General features: G+C 41.4%; 1 protein-coding gene across 2 annotated transcripts in view; it reads left to right on the top strand.

Moving 5' to 3' along the window:
* The first annotated feature begins 1147 nt into the window (after positions 1 to 1147).
* The window catches only part of LOC126109806 (F-box/LRR-repeat protein fbxl-1-like), a 68449-nt gene continuing 51227 nt past the window's right edge, over positions 1148 to 18369 (top strand). For both annotated transcript variants that reach the window (XR_007523734.1, XM_049914867.1), the window contains exons 1-3: positions 1148 to 1404; positions 3797 to 4260; positions 11644 to 11845. Coding sequence is in view for 1 of the 2 variants with exons in the window: in XM_049914867.1 (XP_049770824.1) it covers positions 3875 to 4260; positions 11644 to 11845 (588 nt within the window). In the remaining variant the exon portion in view is untranslated. The remainder of the gene's footprint in view (positions 1405 to 3796; positions 4261 to 11643; positions 11846 to 18369) is intronic.

Below are 18369 nucleotides of genomic sequence, written 5' to 3'. Positions count from 1 at the left end.
GAACGCTGCAGCGATGCTAGCGCTCCACGTGGTAACATGTCACATTGCAGTGAACAGAAGACAAGTGACTTCTTTGATCAAATCTACTGCGAGGCCCTAGATTTGATCAAATATTTGATGACATTTGACAAAGTTCCCTATTACACCATCAAATTTCTTTGACAAAGATATTGGACAAAGAAATTTGATAGTGTAATACTGGCCTTACTGATGCCTCGGCTGTCACAGTCCTGTAATCTGTAGAATTTGCGACTTGTAGTCGCACCAGGTCGTCTCCTGCGGTCTTCACTGTGTAATCCGCGGTCGTCCACCCATCGAGGAGCTGCAGGAATCCTTGGTAGCCCTCCTTTACTTGTAGGACTATGGGAGGCGACCTTGTCTCCGACCGACTCGATGATGTTGTTGGGCGGGAGTTGGGCGCTTCTTCTTGTGCAGGGTGGTCGCCTTGGGAAGCGGTAGTACTCCCCTCCAGTTCCGGTGGTGGCTGCACTGGCATCTCGTCTTCCGTCAGCGCGTTGAAGCGGTTGGCTGTCGATATAGGCCGTGGGGAAGGGGTCGCAGCTGGCCTTGCCGTCCGCTTAGACGAAACGGTGGTCCTTGCGAGCCCCGCCACGCTTTTGTCGGCAATGGCGCTCTTCTGTAGATGAGGCGGATGGTTCTCTCTTCTTCTTGGGTGTCTTTTTAAGTACACCCGTTTGCGCCGCAGCAGACGTTTTGTCCCGCTCGCCTCCAAGGCGCGACAGCACGCTCCCTCTCTGCAGCTGGTAGCGTGCCAAGTGCTGGATCATGCACAACCACGTAGTTGACGTCGGACGAACACTTCGTCTCAATGTCCTCTGCCTGAGGACGGACTGTCGCTCTCACATCGTCCCCTGCCGCTGCACGCGGGTGTTCGGATGATGCACGTTCGGGAGCATGCTCAATCGAGCGGCATCCTTTACCGCGTTCTTCGGGACCAGCGCGCCAGGACGCATCCACGAACTCATCTCAGAGGAGCGGCGGCAGTTACACACCCACTCTCAACTGCGGCCAGCGCGCTACTGACTGACGATGACGGTGGCCCTGGCGGCCGCGCGCGGAACTATTTTTACTACCGCAACTCACTTGTTACTCGCGGAAACAAAGCGCTTCTGGCGGCCGGCGTGGAACTAAGTTGACAGCTGCGTTTCAGCCGAAGGCCTGATAAACTGCGGGACACAGTGACGTTCACATAGTATGCAAACACTTAACTCCTACGCACTAACACGTAAGTGGTGGCGTGTCGGAACTACTTTTGTGATCAGATTAGATTAGATTCAATTTTCGTTCCAGAGATCCGAAAAATGAGATGATTCTCGTGGGTGTGGAACAAGTCAGTTTCTGCGTGCCATTCTTGACATCCTTCAGTGCGAACAATACTGACAAGTGAGTAGTTAAGTTACAGCTGATTCTAATCCGTACTCGCTGCGCAAGAATTAGTCTCAGTAAATATTACACATATATGCTTCAGAAGTAGCGTCTTTAAGAGACACTGAGTCTATTTTGAGGCCTGTTTATTGAACTGCAAGATATCTGTTGTGAAACAAATGCGACAAAAATTTCACTGTGGGCAGAAGACCATACAATTTGCTGGTGAAGCAGTGTCACCGTAAATGTTTTGTAAAAAAAAGCCCAGATGAAGACGTAATTTTCCTTTATTAGACACCTGTTTTATAGCGAATACTGTTTTCATCTGTAAAAGGGGGGGGGGGGGCAGAAATGTAATGCAATACCTGGTTTGTGTGTCACATATATTACACAAATCCATTTGTGCTTCCCCTCTCTCTTTTATTATCTTGTGTCAGCCCTGCTTAGAGACCTAACTTCTAAGCTGCAGTGGTCACAGCAAAACGTAACTGAGGAGCTTCAGTTGATTAAAGTTGTTAGGACTGGTGCATTTCTAAGGAAACTGAAGAAGCATAATTTTTTCCTACTTCGCTTTTTGTGTCGAGGGTCTCTTTTGATATGTATAGGTGAAGGGAATTGTTCTATACTGCGTTTTGGATGTGTATTTGTTGGTCTTTTGGTATCGAGGGCTCAGCTTGAGCTACATGGAAATACGGAAGCGTCCGATCCCGCCCGTCTGCTTTGACCCATGACGTCACAAATATGGCGGAAACAAAAACAAACACACACACTTTCCACAAGAAGCCTAATGACACTAACGGGACAAGCGCGGGAAATGGGGTGTTTTGGGTGGGGGGCAAACTAAATATAAACAAATTTAGACGCCTTGTGTAGCTACAACGTGTAAGTGAAGACAGCCATGCATGAATACCCGCCCACCTCCCCAGGGGTCGTAACCCCTGCAACCCGTAGAAGATAAAGATGCTTCAGTAGCTGATTAGTGTTTTTTGTCTTTTAAAAAAAAAAAAAATCTCACGGGATAGAATGAACAGATCAGAAAGATAAATATAATAAACTAAAACAGAAATTGGTGGAAACAGATAATTAAAATAAGTAATAAGTGTTTTTAAATTAAAAAAAAAAAAAATCTCACGAGATAGAACGAACTGATCAGAAAAGTAAATAAAATAAGATAAAACAGAACTGGAGACAGCCACACTCAAACCAAACTCTGCGCCGTCATGACATCACACACGACAACACCCTTACGTCACGGGTCAAAGCCGACGCGTGGGATCGGACGCTTCTGTCGACCCAGCTACATAAGTCAAGTGGAATGTTAGATTCTTGTGGTTTTTGCATTTGAGGTGGTATGTTATATGTTGAGAGTTTCTTTGTTTGATTTGATGGATGTCGTTTGGTTTGGGGTGGTGGTGGTCTTTTTCTATTGGCATATATGTAGCTTGTTCCTACCTTAACCCCCCCTACTTCCGATTGTTTTCCCATTAGTTTCAATTTAATGTTGGAGTGAAATATTTTCATGTCATTTTTTTTTTATCATTTGCATGTGTGTGCGTGGTGCTATGAAGTGCAATGCCTTATGCTATGTAAATGACAACTGAGATATTTTTGATTGTATTTTTCAGTTGTAGATGTTGGTCTTATATTTTATTTGTAATACTAGTATGTTGTTCACTGAAATTGAAACTTATTGTAGATTAAAACAGTGCCAGACCAGGACTTGAACTGTTGCCTTTCAAGGGAAAGTGTTCTACCGACTGAGTTATCTGAGCACGACCCATGATCTGCCCGCACAGCTTCTCCTGGCTTATAGACTTTGCATAAGCTCTCTGCCATACCAAATGTTATTCAATTCTTGTGGGTGGTGGCTTAGAACTTTTTGTTTACTAGATCTATACATGTTTGGTGATGGTGCTCATCCATCAAAGGGAACAATCATGTCGAAGTAGCAGTAATAAATTGAATTGTAGTGTAGCAGAGGGATAGATTAGGTTGAAAGCCGATAGTTTGCTTGTTAAATGGAGTTTGTGGTCACAGACTGATCAGTAGTGTAGCCTGGAGCCTAGGTTAGATTGTAAAGTGATGGTTAGGATGTGAGTTGGCAGAACCAATGAATGTCATGACAATCTTATTAGGCCTATTAGACATTGTGTGTTCCATAATGATACCTACATCCATGATCAAAAGCCCTGTTTTCCTACTGTGTGTGATATATTTTCAAATTTTTAAAGGGTTTGAAGGCACTAATAAGGTGGGCGGAGGTCCTGTTAACCTGCCATACTTTATTGAACTAATTTGTGTGTGTGTGTGTGTGTGTGTGTGTGTGTGTTTGTGTGTGGGTGTGTGTAGAGAGAGAGAGAGAGAGAGAGAGAGAGAGAGAGATATTCACTGTTTTCTTTGTTTGTTTCAGTGCCTGCAAGAATCTCTGACAACCTCATCACCAGAATCTTCAATCTGCAAGGCATCTGAAGGCAGACAAAGCAGAAAAATGGCTTCACAACCCGAGCATAGTGGTGGATGCTATATGGCTGGTGAAGACATCACATTGTGTCAGAGCAGTGCACCACCTGAACCGTCTCCTCCCATTGCCAGTTCTGCTTCGCAAAATGTTGGGCACACGCATTCCCATTCAGATTTATCAGCTACTAATTTGAATACTCAGCAGTTGGAAACTGCAGTTCCTGATGCAGCTGATGGCACAGTGCGTGACACCTGGTGTCCTAGCATTGATAACTTACCAGATGAGATTCTGATAAAGATCTTCTCTTACATGTCTTTCAGTGAACTCGTAGATGTGGTACAGAAAGTGAGCTCTCGTTGGAGAAGGTTGTCCCAAGATTTGGAGTTGTGGGCTGACAAAGAGTACCATATCAGGTAAGAAACATACTAATATATATGAAATGTGAGTTGTGCAGTTGTTCTGCATTAAAGATATACAGTGGCGTTATACTTTATTTCATATATTTTACCTTGGATGTGGTAATCTTTGGATTTGAAACTATTGTCAGCTCACTTCAGATCATTGCAATATTCTAGTTTTAAAATGGATTAAAAACAGTCTGCACCACAATAAAATATCTATGAGGAGAATCGGAAAATGACGCACAATAATTTTTTCCTTCCTCGGTACTGCAGCTGGAGTGTTGAACTTTCATGATGATACAGTTTGAAGTTTGCACAACAGAGGTTATTTTGTTTTCATGTGCAGCTGTAATGAGAGAAGCCTGAGCTACAAAACAATCATGATGCCCTAGTGAAGAGCAACAAATTGTAGTTAGGTATTTGTCAGCCAAAGGGCATAAACCAAGCAAAATTCGCAGGGACATGCATGGCACGTATGGGGACGACTGTACTTGGAGCATTTAGCTATACATTGAGCCTACTCAATGTAGCCTCCATCAGCTGTGAAGTATCTGGCTCAATGTTCGTTCCATGATCTAAAAGCCCTTTGATAAAAAAAAAAAAAAAAAAAAAAAAAATTGACTTTTACACCATCACTTGACATAGGAAATATAATGGAGCCAAATCTGGACTGTAGGGAGGATGAGGAACAATTTTCCAATCCATTTTCGTTATTTTCTCCTGCGTCATAAGGGCTGTATGGGGTTTGGCATTGTCATGGTGTAGTCTGATGAGCTGACCCTGAAGCTGTGCTCTGTGGGCCTTGATGGCATGTCGCAGCTTGTCCAGTGAAAAACAGTAACAGTAGTTAATTGTGGAGCCATGTTCCAAAAAGTCAATGAAAATGACACCACACTGATCCCAGAAGAAGGAAGCCATCACCTTTCGGCCTGCTGTTCGTGAAAGTCTTGTTTTCTTCTTCCGAGGGGAACCGGGATGATGCCACTCCGTGGGTTGGGTTTTGCATTCAGGTTCAGACAAAACAACCATGTTTCATCCTGGGTAATGACGCCATCAAAACACTGTTTCCACTCTTCAGTAAAGGTCTTCATGAGACCCTCACACACATTCTTCCTCATCGTTTTCATTTCTCTTGTCAATAATCTAGGCACTCAACATACACAGATTTTTCTATATCCTAGTGACTGTATCAGTGATACCACACTACCCAATGACAAACGAGTTATCTCAGCAAGCTGTCATGCCATGATGCATCTGTCTTTTTGGATGATTTGATCAATGGTCTCCTTACTCACATCACTCACTGCTGCCAGTGGTCTACTGCATTGTGGATTGTCCAGTAGAGAGAAATCACCTTCTTTAAACCTCTGCAACCACTGCTGGATACTGCTGTGATCCACTGTGTCCTTCCCATAAACAGGGAATCAATGTGGCAGAGTCATCGCCGATCTTGAAGAGGAACTCCATCACCGACCATTGTCGCAACCTGACATCTACTTCATGGTCCATTATGGCTCACCTGTAAATAAAAGAAAATACTTTTATATAACAACTTGTAGCTAAATGTTCCAAGTATGTTCACAAACAATTTTTGTCCTCCTGCAAAAAATAAAAAAAATTAGAGACGACTGTGCAAAACTTTTTGAATGCCCTTTGTACATATGTGGTAGGTTGCAATGATGCATGCACTTCACAGAGTTAAGAAACATTTACAATGAGAGAGTGTGAGTGTTTCTTTCTTTTCACTTCTGTCCTTTTATATGTGTGCATCTACCCATTCATTTTCCTTATCCTCATTTTTCCTGGTGGACTTTTAGAAAATTCTAAAAAGTCAGGGGCTTACTGTGCATCTTAAATATGTTTCTGCCCAATTCCAGCAACTACTGTTCACCAGATTGGAACAAAATGAGATACATGTGTTTATAAAAAATTGTGAAGTTTACAATGAGGTTGTGTGTGTGTGTGTGTGTGTGTGTGTGTGTGTGTGTGTGTGTGTGTGTGTGTGTGTGTGTGTCAAAAACCTAGAAGTGTTGAAGAATATGATGCAACCAGTAGGTTGTGCCCAACAATAATACCAATCAGAATGGTGGCCATGACATAGTGTCACACACTTTAAATTCACAGTATTGAGATCTCTTTGTGAAAATGGAGGTACTGGCTGGGATGTTCTTGTTGTTAACACCTTCAAATAAGTTTTAAAATTGGAATTCACTAAGTATATCAAAGATAACAAGAATCCACTGCATGGATAAATTTACTACAGGTTAGAATCTCTCTCTCTCTGCTGTTGATTGGTTAGATTTATTGAACCACAGCAGGACTAAAACAAAACAAGTAGCACTGGAGTTAATTCTCTTCCTGTAGAATAGAAGACAACAATCATTTGTAGGTGGTAGTTCAAACCATATATGGTCAGGAAAATAGCTGTGGTCATCTCAGATAAGGAAGAAAAAATAAAAGCCCTGTCATTCACTGAAGACAAAAAGTTTATTTACCAAGTAACTGTAGCTCTCTTTTAACAAAAATTCATATAATCATTAATAAAGTATATATTATAATACATAACATTAAAGTCAGGATTGAAAGAGTAACAGATTTTATAAAGATGCAAACTACATGTTTTCAAGAACAAGCACTTACTGAGAAATCTAAAATTGCATTCAGCACTAAGTTCAAAGATATCTCAGTACTTTTTTTTTATTTGTAGGCCTTTGTTTTTAAATGGAATAACACACCTAAAATTGCATTTAGTACTGAGTTCAAAACTATATCATTACTTTTTTTTGATTTGTAGGTCTATGTTATTAGAATACACACACCTAGGATTGTAATGACTATATTATAATTCAAAACAATCTATTCTCTCTTCATGTTTGAAGAGATACAGAAGATAAATGTGAATTTAGAAACAAATTATTTGGTGAACATGAGATATATTAACATTTAATTATGCTACTAAAGTTTAGGACAGTGTGTAAACCTGAATGAATCCATCTTAATGTTACCGAGTAGGAAAAGAAGATGTTCTTTATATACAACTGAATACTGAAATTTGTGAAATATTTTTTTTTCTGACATGAAATAATCACCATTAGTTGCTACTTGCCATAGAGTGGAGATGCGGAGTCACAGATAGGCACAACTAAAAGCTGTCGGAAAATGAGCTTTCAGTCAACAAGGCCTTTGTCGGAGATAGAATGTTTACACACACACACACACACACACACACACACACACACACACACACACACACACACACACACACACACATATGCAAATACAGCTTACACACATGTGACCACAGTCTCTGGCTCCTGAGGCCACAGCCAGAGACTGCTGTGTGTGTGTGTGTGTGTGTGTGTGTGTGTGTGTGTGTGTGTGTGTGTGTGTGTGTGTGTGTGTGTGTCTTAAAGACACTGACTGCTCAGGTGTTTCTTCAAGTGCAGGAACAGATGGTAGTCACTGGGCGCAAGATCGGGGCTGTACGGAGGATGATCTAGAGTTTCCACTGAAAAGATGTGATGAGATCTTTGGTCTGATTCGCCACATGCAGACGGGCATTGTCTTGCAGCAAAACGATGCCCTTGCTCAACTTCCATGGACTGTTGTTTTGATTCCGGTGCGACGTAGGCCACCCATGTTTCATCACCCGTAACAGTTTGGCTTAAGAAATAATCACCATCGTTGTGGTACCACTCAAGGAAAGTCAATGCACTGTCTAAATGTTTGATTTTGTGCACGTCCGTCAACATTTTCGGTACCCAACGCGCACACAATTTTCGGTAATTCAAGTGCTTGGTCACAATTCCATACAAAACACTATGAGAAACATTAGGAATGTCATTCCGCGAGGAGGAAATCGTAAAGCATCTGCTTTCTTTCACCTTATTGTCCTCTTCCTGCACCAAACTTTCATTAACGATCGAAGGATGCCCACTCCGTTGTTCATCATGCACATTCGTGCGGGCATCTTTAAATGCTCTCACCCACTTTCTTACCATTGCACCACTCATAATGTTTTCTCCGTAAACTGCACAGATCTCACGATGAACATTGATTGCTTCTAGGCCTTTAGCACTAAGAAATCTTATAACAGCCCGTACTTCACAGTCGGTGGAACTCACGATTATCGGAGGCATCTTAAATACTCAGTACACAATGTAAACAAGGAAGAATCAGACTGTAATGGCGTCAGTGCATAGATTAAGGTACAGGCTTTCATGTAAAAATAAAATTAATGAGATATCTTAGCACATCCTTTTTAAATTTCAGAACGGTACTTACTCAAAAAACACGCCTCGTATGTTCTATCTCCAATTAAGGCCTTGCTGATGTGAAGTTCACTTTCTGACAGTCTTTTTGTTGTGCCTACCTGCAACTCAGCACCTCTGCTATATGGTGAGTAGCAACTATCCTTTTCATAATATTATTACATTCCATTCTGGATTTTCCATAGTTAAATTACTATTAGTATCATTTACTGATCCTCTCATTTCTTGTTTCCAATTTCCCAGCCTTTTTGTGTAGCCAGACTCCTTCCTGAAGGCCTCTGGTCTCCATCGCCACATATTGCAGGATAGTACCCACATTTCCTTTTCCTTTTTTGTGCACTGTGTTTCCAAATTAATTTTGCCCACTTGTGGTCATGTGGCCTTTCTAGATGGCCAACCCTGAAAGCTATTTTGTTTCTGGTGATACAGTTATTGCTGGCTCCCATACTCTCTCTTACTGTGTTACTCTTCACCTGGTCCATCCTTGTAATGCCCCAACTCCTCCCCTTAGTCTTCATGTACTGTATGTAGCAGTACTATCAACAACAATTTTCCTTGAGACTTTTGAGCAGCTTAGTCATTGGGAAACTTTGTAAACACACAATGTCTTTCTTCGTGCTTTTTTGTCTTATTGCTACTCCAGGGAATGGAGTGAGATATCTTGTTGCTTTTTATACTTGATTTATTTTGTCATTTGCATCAGCATTGGTCCAGCTATTGGATGACTGTGATACTTTCAAGTACCTGACACCCTCATATCCTTTTTCATCTAAGTCTTCTGATTTCTGCTGCTTATTCCAGCTACAATAACCTGATTATCAAGCTCTAAATAAGAATGAAATAAGTAAATAAATAAAATCAAGATACGGCATACTCTATCGCAGAGATCCACACGGTGAGTCAGCTGCTTACTCTGAGTAGCTGCAAAATATAGTGATAGAAAGTTAAAATAATGAAACATGAAAACAATAACAAGATGTGTAGACAGAGGGAGGAAGTGGTTGAAGATAGGACTGGTTAACATAACTTTAGCTCACTGCTTCACTCCACATGTCCATTTTCGTTTTTGCTGTCTTCTGTGAAAATCTTAAGACACTTCTTGCTGCTATTTTATTTGTAACTTAAATTTTAATGTAGCCTGTTAATTGTGAGAGTATTGGATGTGTTTACTACTCTTTCCTACAAGCCTTTCACTTCTGTGGTGTCAAGAAACCAGTGATTTTGGAACTTAATGTTGGTCTTGCTCCTACATTTTTGTGTTCATGTTTGTTATCATTTAGTTTTTTTATCTATTTGCTTCTGGTTTAATTTGTGACAAAAATTCTGGCTTCTACAGACTCTCTCTCGTGCATGTGTGAGATACTATTGAGGAATGAGCTGGCAGAAAAGAACTGCAATACCAAGGAGGAGTTGCGTGACATAAAAGAAAGTTGGTAGGCATATTTCCACATTGGAAAGATTGTGTCCCTTCAAATTTTGCACCAGTCACGTAAGAGTAGCACTAGTTGCAACACAGTGAATAAGCACATCAAATTTGCTGTAAATACACACTGTAAACGGTCATGAGTGTTAGTTCCTTTGAGACTGGATGTGGTGAGGTGAGTTGATACTAGTCAAGAATACCTTTAAGGTGACAAAGACATCAAGGTGGATGTTTGGGTCAGTTACACCAAACAACACCTTTTAAACAGTAGTTCATTTATTCACCTCTTTACACAAGCAAGGCTTACAAAGAACTAGTCACGGTGGAAGAGAGCAAAGATAATCTTAGCTTAGCATCCAAAGACGATGCTCGGAGTCTGGAGACAAGTGTATATTGATGCTGGTGTCGACCTCATTGGCGCCACAACATCATTATCGACACCCCACTGTGTTCAAGCAAGGTAGTGTAATAGGGCTACGAGATACTGCAGAAAGGCTCGGCAGGAATGTGGCCATTGTATAGGATTGCTGGCGGTGGTGGTCACGAGGATGTACAGTTGCGAGAAGACTCGGCTCCGGATGGCCACTACTGAGAGGGAAGACTGTCATTTTTGGCGTACGGCTCTGGTGCGTTGTACTGCATCTGCAGCAGCAGTTGGCACTATAGTGACACAAAAAACTGTTACAAATAGGTTACTTGAAGGACAGCTCCAAGTCAGACCCCCTTTGGCGTGCATTCCACTGAACCCAAACCACTGCCATGAGAGCAGGATGGAGTTCTATTATTGTTTCTGAAAGCTGGTCGTGCCTCGGTGCCAGTAGTGGCCGTGTGTCCGTTAGGAGGAAGCCAGTAGATGGCCTGCAACCAGCCTGTGTCCATGCTAGATACGCTGGAGCTGCAGCTGGAGTTGTGGACCGGAGTACAATTGTGTAAGACGGCAAATGCATTCTTGTAGTTGTCTTATACACTCTGACTGCAAATTTGCATGTCGGTCTGGTGATTCAACCTGTTGTGCTGCCACTCATTCCAGGGGGTGTTTTCCAACAGGATAACTCTCTCTCTCATACCACTGTTCTAGACCTACGTGCTCTACAGAGTGGCAACACGTCGCCTCGACACACTCGATCGTCAGATCTGTCTCCGATTGAAGACGTAGGGGCGTCGTCAGATGAAAACTGTAGCGTTGTCCACAACCGGCATTAACTGTTCCTGTATTGACAGACCAGGTGTAACAGACGTAGAAATCCATTCCACAAACTGACACCTGGCACCAGTACAGCACAAGCGTGCATGTCTGCATGCTTGCATTCTATATTCTGGTGGTTACACTAGTTATTAATGTACTAGCATTTCGCATTTGCAACGACTTATCTTGTACTTAAATTAACCTTTCATTACTCTACATTATTTACTTTTTGGTGTCCGCCCCAGTAGCTGAGTGGTCAGCATGACAGAATGTCAATCCTAAGGGCTCGGGCTCAATTTCCGGCTGGGTTGGAGATTTTCTCCGCTCGGGGACTGAGTGTTGCATCGTCGTCATCATTTTATCCCCATCGACGCGCAAGGTGCTGAAGTGGCTTCAAATCGAAAGACTTGCACCCGGCGAACGGTCTACCCGACAGGAGGCGCTAGTCACATGACATTTACATTTATTACTTTTTGGTGTTGCGATTTTTTTCCATTTGTGTATTTCTGTTACAGAGACTCGAGTGCGATAGATTCGGACAGCTGTAAGGGTGGCACGACTGACCGGGAGGCAATACAGACCTTCTGCGACACCCCGAACCTGCGAATTGTGTGCATGCGGCGCGGTGCCACGTCCCGTGTCTTCCGTGCTCTCTACAACAATTGCCAGAAGCTCTCAGAGCTGCAGATGCATGTCACCCAGAAACTCAGCTACTCTGTAAGTGTTACTTTATTTGGATTAGTGTATTGCTCTTCATATTGGAGGTTATCACTTTTTTTCTTCTAAATATCTGTAAGTAACTACACCCACCAATGGTTACACAGTGCGTTTATTCACACCCTGAGCCTTATTCTCAGGAGATATACGATTTTTTGTACCGAGCTTTTGTTAGAGCTATAATTTTCTGCCAAAAATTTGGTCTTTGGCAGAGACTGGCAAGACACAGTGGACACAGGTGTCTGTGCTCCCATGTTTATAGACTTATAGATGCAGTACTTAACAATATCTACTGGTTCTGTTTCCGATGTATTTGCTTTTGAAACTGTTAAATAATTTGAGCACCTATGCCTCTAGTTCCTGTGCACTGCACATCTGGAAACAAAACATACCTACAACCATACCTAGTTCAAAAAGGCAGATGTTACTGATGATATAACACTGGCATATTTTGTATTAGGTTAGTCTATAAGTTCGTAGTGTTTTTGTTTTGTGTTTTGGGAATTTGGTTGCTATCGGTTTATTTATCGAATGTCATTTTTATTTTACTTCACTGTAGTTATTTGAGTTTACATTTTGTCATTTGGAGACAGTGAATGGAGTGGTGGATGCTAAAAAATGGAGTGCCAAGTGAAGAAATCAGAACATTTCCAAAATATTCTTTCATCTGACTTCAATAGAGGGGTGACAGTAGTGGAGGCTGACAGAAACGTTAGCACTGTGTATAGGAATATAATACCAATGGAGAGAGCATGACAAGAAAATGGTTTTCTAGTTTTAAAGAGTATCATTCCAACATTAGTGACTCTCCACATTCGTATAGACATATGAGGTTTGATGAAGATCTACATCAGTGTACTTGAGAACAGGCAGATGTTGTGAACTGTGATCATTCCACTGTCATTTGACATTTGCATGCAATGGGGAACGTTCAAAAATAGGGTGTAAAGGTACTACATGCTCCAAGCCAAAATCACAAAGATCTGTGAGTGGCCATATGTGCGTCTCATCTTGCTTGTCATCAATTGGCTCATAAACAACTCTTATCATTGTCATCCTGTATTGTTACTGTTGATGAGAAATGGAGGCTTTTTGCTAATAAAAGAAAAAGAAAGGAATGGTTGAGCCCAAACGGAGCAGCATCTCCCCGTACAAAGACCTGCGCGCATCCACAAAAGATAATGTTACACGTATGGTGGAACAGTGGCGGTGTGGTGTCCTACGAATCACTTCCCCAAGTTGTAACCATCACTGCTGATATTTTCTGTCAGTAACAGTGATGTTTTGCAGATGCAATTTGAGAACAGCGACCAGGGAGAATGAGTGAAGTGATGCTACTCCATGTAACACCTGCTTGTATTCTACTAGACTGACAAAAAAACAATATACGGGTGTTGAGTTGGGAAGTCGTTCCTCACCCATATTAGTCACCTGATCTTGCATCCTCAGATTTTCAACTTTTTTGCTCTCTAATAAACAGCCTTCAAGGAACTTCCTTTATGGGTGAAAATGCACTCCAAACATGGCTCAACTAGTTCTTCACCTTGAACTGTACGATTTCTACAGTCGTGGAATTGCAAGGTTACTCCAGTGTTGGCAAACTTTTGTAAATAGTGAAGGAAGATATATTATTGATTACTAAAGTCTCTATTATGTGTAGCTGTTGTGTTTATTAATCTTACGGAAAAATGCCACAAACTTATGTTACGACATAATACATCACTCTTGCCAAGTTAAACAAAATGTACAACATTCACAAAGTCTTAACTGACTAGGACTCACTGCAGTGGCAGCTGTCTGAGCTCCAGATGCCAAAGTGGATGTGCCCGGTTGATGCTGCCATTTGTCCCACATTGGTGACACTGCAATCTGCAAACTTACCTGCCTTACCTTAATGGACGTTTTCTGACATTGTGCTTCTGTTGGTGACACATTCACAAATTTGTGATGACATTGTGGACTAGGTAAAACTGTGGTTGGGCAGAAAATAAGTAACCAACACTTCTGGTAAAAACAGACTATTCCTGAGGTCCTGTGTCTTCCCATTAAGCTGGTTTAGTCTTCCAGTTAAGCTGGTTTACGCCAGTACGATAGAGAGTTGTGCACCAGGTCAGAATTTGAGGAGTCTTCACGGAAGACACTGATTCTGAATAATTGTCTTCCTGACGGACGTTTTATGGACTTATGATCCCAGTGGGAGATAATTCAACACACGAGCACAATATCCACACATCTGCAGATCACACTCAAGCACCTATTATTCTACTCTCAAAGAGCGCAAAAAAAGAACACCTATATCTTTCCCTGTGAGATCTGATTTCCCTTGACAATTATTTCTCTGTATGTAGATCAGTGTCAACAAAATATTTTTGTATTTGGAGGAGAAAGTTGATGATTGAAATTTCGTGAGGAGATCCCACCCCAATGACAAATGCCTGTTTTAATGATGTGTACCCCAAATCCTATGTTGTGCAATGACACTCTTCCTCTGTCTCTCAGTAATGTAAAAGATGCTGCCCTTTTTTTTTGAACTTTCTCGATGTACACTGTTAATCTCTCTGGTAAGGATTGCACACCACGCAGCAGTACTCCAAAAGAGGACAGACAAGCATAGTGTAGGCAACCTCTTTAGTAGAGCTGTTGCATATTTTAAGCATTCTGCTAATAAAATGGAGTCTTTGGTTCACCATCCCAGTTTAAGTTGTTTGTAATTGTATTTCCTAGGTATTTAGTTGACTTTACAGCCTTTAGGTTTCATTGATTTATTGTGGAAACAAAGTTTAATGGACTCCTTCCAGCACTCATGTTGGATGACCTCACACTTTTCATTATTTCACCTCAATTGCCAATTTTCACACCGTACAGATATCTTATGTAAATTGTTTTGCAATTGGTTTTGGTCTTCTGATGACTTTACAAGATGATAAATGACAGCATCATCTGTGAAAAACCTAAGATGACTGCTCAGATTGTCTCCTAAATCATTTATATAGATAACAAACAGCAGAGGTCCCATAACACTTCCTTGTGGAATGCTAGGAACCACTTTTGTTTAACTCAATGACTTTCTGTCAGTTACGATGAACTGAGACCTCTCTGATAGGAAAACACGAATCCAGTCACAGAACTGAGACAATATTCCATAAGCATGCAATTTGATTACAAGCCGCCTGTGAGGTGCAGAGTCAAAAGCCTTCTGGAAATCTAGAAATATGAAACCAATTTGAAATCCCTTGTCAATAGGACTCATCACTTCTTCTTATTAAAGAGACTTATGTATCACAAGAGTGATGTTTTCTAAATCTGTGTTTACTATGTCTCAATAGGCTGTTTTCTCCGTGGTAATTCATAATGTTCAGACACAAGATATGCTCCAAAATCCAGCTGCATATCATTGTTAATGATACGGGCTGTAATGTAGTGGATTATTCCTATTGCCTTTCTTGAATACTGGTGTGATCTGTGCAGCTTCCAAGTCTTTGAATATGGATCTCTCATCGAGCGAGCTGCTGTATAAGATTGTTGAGTATGGAGCTATTGCATCAGTATACTATGAAAGGAACCTAGTTAGTATACTGCCTGGGCCAGAAGACTTGCTTTTATTAAGTGATTTAAGTTGCTTCACTACTCGGAGGACACCTACTTCCAAGGTACTCATGGTGGCAGCTGTTCTTGATTCGAGTCTACAGCTCATGGTCTAGTGGCTAGCATTGCTGTCTCTGGATCACGGGTTTGATTCCCAGCCGGATTAGGGACTTTCTTTGCCCGGGGACTGGGTGTTTGTGTTATTATCATCATCATCATTTGTGACAGTGGATAGATTGGACTGTGTAAAAAAAAAAATTGACTGTGAGAAAAATTGAGCCTTTGTATGGGCACTGATGACCGCTCAGTTGAGCACCCCACAAGCCAAACATCACCATCTTGATTCGAATTCTGCAATATTTACTCTGTCTTCTTTGGTGAAAGAATTTTGGAAGCATGTATTTAGTAACTCTGTTTTAGCAGCACTGTCATCATTTTTGGAGGCAGAATTTTAGTGTGGAAGCTGTTATAAACATCTCGCATTGAAGACCACACTAAATTTTGAGCTTCTGTAAAAGATCACCAGTCGTGGGGATTTTGCATTCATTTAAATTTGACATGCTTTTTTTCACTGTTTCTGTAACAGTGTTCTGACCTGTTTTGCGTTCCAATCAGCTCCACTGTGTGTTGATTTATCTCTCAACTGCTGTTGATGCTATTTCTGTGAATTCCAGTCACATCTGGTCTACACTTAAATTGTTAATTTGGAAGGAGTGGAGATTGTCTCTCAGGAAGACATGAAGGGAATCTTTATCTGCTTTTTTGAATAGGTATATTTTTCATTTATTTTTGGAGGATTTGGGAATTACGGCATTCAATCTCACTACGACAACCCTGTGTTCACTAATCCCTATATCTGAGGGGACTGATGACCATAGGATGTTAAGTCCCATACTGCTCAGAGCCATTTGAACCCTATATCTGTTTTGATACTTGTTACAAACTCAGGATTAGTTGTCGATAAGAAGTCAACTGTGTTTTCATAACCATTTACTTTTTGAATTGGCTGATGAACTAACTGCTCAAAATAATTTTCACAGAAAGTGATCAGCAAAATTTTGGATGACATTCTAAACACCACAATATTTAAAATACTGCAAACCACCATTCAAGATCTCCACTACTATTGCATTTACCTACTCAGTTGGAACCATAATGTCATCAGCTATTTTCTACCACGACACTGAGAATATACATAATAAGGTAGCGAACATAGCCCTGCTTACCAGTGCTGTTTTAAGATGTGACACAGTACAGCAGCGTAATTTTGGTTCATCTGGTCTAACCACATCTTAAGACTACTTATTGTCACCAGTTAAAATAAAGACTTTTCTGCACCAATCACAGTCAGTTCCTATGCAATTGTTTGTAGTTCTGCTTTGTAGCATCAGATAAGCTAACAGTAAGGCTTATTTCACTTGAGGTTGGACCACCTCCAGGTATATTGTCTGCCCTCAGCCAAACCCTACCACAATCTGCTCAAACGAGGGGCCATTGCTCCTATTTATAAAATTTCTGCCCCTGTGACATCGGATACCTCACTTTCTATAACATCCATAATTAAACTACTTTTATTTGTGCCAACTGTAATCTCACTTATACTTGTTCACAGCAACTCTTGCAAGAGACTTAGAATATATCTTTATGCTCCAAAATGTACAGGGTGTTCCATTTATCTGACAACCGCTTACCCGGAATATTGCAGGCTAGCCACGAAAGCCATGCCTGCCGGTCAGATGGGTCGCGTGGGACTGCACTATGCCCTGCCCCCTATTTTGTTGTGGGTTTTAGCCTGAAGGTCGTACAGACATAGGCGCCTTGTCAGCCAGTGTCATTCGAGCAATGAAACAGGCATCACAAGTGTAACAGTGAAGTTTTCAAATGCAACAATGGCAAGACCAAATTATTCATGTCCACAACAAATGTTTATTTACAATTCGTATGTGCATACAGAGTCCGGTTGTACTGTTCAGAGACTGTTTGAACCAAAGTTTCCAGGTGTTAGAGTTCTGAGTCATGATACAGTTCACAAATAAGTGAACAAATTTTGTGAATTGAGAAATGTTCAAGACAAGAAGCATAAATGATGACGAACAGTGCTCACAGAAGCTTGTCTTGATGACACGGCATACTGCCTGGAAAGTTCTCCTGAAAAGTCGCTTAGAAGTCTTTCACAGCAAACACAAATATTGTGCACCTCTGTACAAAGAGGTGAGGCTGCTTGGGCTAAGGCCATATAAAGTATCAGTAGCACAAGAACTTTGACCTAGTGATCCTGTGCACAGGGTTAAGTTTTGCAAATGGATTTTAAAACAAGTGCATGACAATGAACTGGATCGTTATCTCATTCTGTTTTCAAATGATGCTTGGTTACATTTACCAAAGAGTGAAAAATCCAGGATGGAATGTAACAATATTATGAGAAGGAATGTTGCTACTCGGTATATAGCAGAGATGCTGAGTCACAGATAGGCACAACAAAAAGACTTTCACACTTAAAACTTTTGGCCAGTGGCCTTTGTCAACAATAAACACACGTGCGTGCCTGCACAAGCACATGCGTGCGCGCATGTGCTTATACTTGCCCTGTTGCTAAACATGCTGCAAAACATGATATCCTTCATTTCAATGACTGGTTCATAGCCTGTGCCATATGGACCCTTCCCACCGACACCAGCTTTTCTGAATTGCGCTGGTGGGAACTTTCCCTGTAATACATCCTATGTTCCCGTAACCCTCCTGGCCTCAACCTTTGTTAGTCGCTCCTTCCCTGCTCCCATTCCAGCACTACACAGCCGTCATTCCACCACCACACCCAGTCTTTTTTATATTTTTTGATTTATTTATTTATATTTATTTATTTCTCTCTATGTCTCTCCTTTCCCTCCTTTCCCCCTACTACTCCTCACTCTCCCCTGCCCGCCACCCAACCTTCAGCA

The sequence above is a fragment of the Schistocerca cancellata genome, chromosome 12 (genome assembly GCF_023864275.1).
Source record: "Schistocerca cancellata isolate TAMUIC-IGC-003103 chromosome 12, iqSchCanc2.1, whole genome shotgun sequence".
NCBI lineage: Eukaryota > Metazoa > Arthropoda > Insecta > Orthoptera > Acrididae > Schistocerca > Schistocerca cancellata.
Note: the sequence above shows the minus strand (reverse complement) of the source record. Positions and strands in the feature narration are given on the sequence as shown.